We start from the raw sequence: 1,405 nt of genomic DNA on the forward strand, positions 1-1,405 counted from the left end.
AAACCAAGCATGGGTAGAACATTCAAACTCCACATAGAAAGGCCCCAAGACCTTCTACCTGTGAGGCAACAGTGCTAACCACTGAGTCACCGTGCTGACTACATCAGTGGAAGAAGATATATCAGACTTTGATACACACACAATAGATGTTAGTAAGCCAGCTTCATGAAGAGTCTCCAGTCACAGTAGAAGCTCTTTGAGGCTGTACTAACACATCAGTGCTTTAAAGTGAATTGCTAACATCAGCATACTAACAGGCTGATGTTAGACAGGTATGACAGTATGCTACATTTCTTAATTAACAGCCAGCATGTCCATGTGGGCCCCACATGGGTTAAATGTGGGCTAGGTGGGTACTGAGTGGGCTTCAACTGGGCAAATGTTGTGAGTCCCACATGTGAAGCTCATGTGGGCTAAATGGGCCCATCTAAGGTCCATTCTGATTTCACTTAGACCCCATATGGGCAAACATGGGGCCTACATGAGTCTCACTCAGCTGGTCTGCACCTGAAACCCAGTCAGAACCCACTTGAAGCCCATATGGGCACACATAGTTGGGGTCACCATGGAAACTGTAGACAAACCCACTTGGGACCCATATTTGCAGCCAAAATGTAACCCTTATGGGCCCACATGGACCTGCTGGCTGGCACTGAACACAGTACAAGGTTCAGCTGAGAGGCCGAAGGGAATGTAATTAGTTATGCAGATATTTGGTGTTGCACACTTTAAATGTTTGACCTGATGCTGCTAGATGATGTTTTAGGATCTTCAAAGTTATTATTTTAGGGTTAGTCTGGACCAACCGACATCACCGTCCATACAGGTACGCTGTTAGTGTTGCTCAATTAAAATGGCTTCCACAGATCACAGTATCCTGACTGTATTCACATCAATACAGCCAAACTCATTGGAGCAGCATTTAGTGGAAATTAGAGTAACTGTAGCTTATTACACATAAGCATCAGATACAACAGTTAAAAGTGGAGGAGGATGTTGTTCAGGCTCACTGCTTCATATACAAAAAGCTTATATGTCACAATATATGGACCAGCTTATATACAAACACCAATGGTCCCCCTGGAAATGTTGTGTGTATTTGGATGTAAAAATTATATCAAAAGGTTTCTTAGCCTCATTATAGCGGCTGACACTCATCACACTGTGATGTCTCTCATCTCCTCGTTCGTCCGCCCTGCGTCTTTCTTTCTCTCTTCTTTCTTTCTCTGCGTCTTTCTTTCTCTCTCTCTTCTTTCTTTCTCTCTTCTTTCTTTCATGTCTTCAGGTCTTGATGCCCCTCGCTTCTTTTTCTTTAGCTGAAATGGCCTCCCCTTTTTTCTGCCCGTTCACCAGCTCGTAGCCTCCTTTGCTCCCTGCGTCTGTTTGGTCCTCACGCCACCCCCTC

At 44.6% G+C, this 1,405-nt stretch overlaps 1 protein-coding gene across 2 annotated transcripts in view; it reads right to left on the bottom strand.

The window, feature by feature from the left end:
* Positions 1-846: 846 nt before the first annotated feature.
* slco2b1 (solute carrier organic anion transporter family, member 2B1) overlaps positions 847-1,405 on the bottom strand; it is a 32,123-nt gene continuing 31,564 nt past the window's right edge. For both annotated transcript variants that reach the window (XM_053331190.1, XM_053331191.1), the window contains one exon: positions 847-1,405. This exon is cut by the window's right edge and continues 75 nt beyond it. In XM_053331190.1, coding sequence (XP_053187165.1) covers positions 1,282-1,405 — 124 coding nt within the window. In that variant the 3' untranslated portion in view covers positions 847-1,281.

Source organism: Scomber japonicus, chromosome 13 (genome assembly GCF_027409825.1).
Source record: "Scomber japonicus isolate fScoJap1 chromosome 13, fScoJap1.pri, whole genome shotgun sequence".
Lineage (NCBI taxonomy): Eukaryota > Metazoa > Chordata > Actinopteri > Scombriformes > Scombridae > Scomber > Scomber japonicus.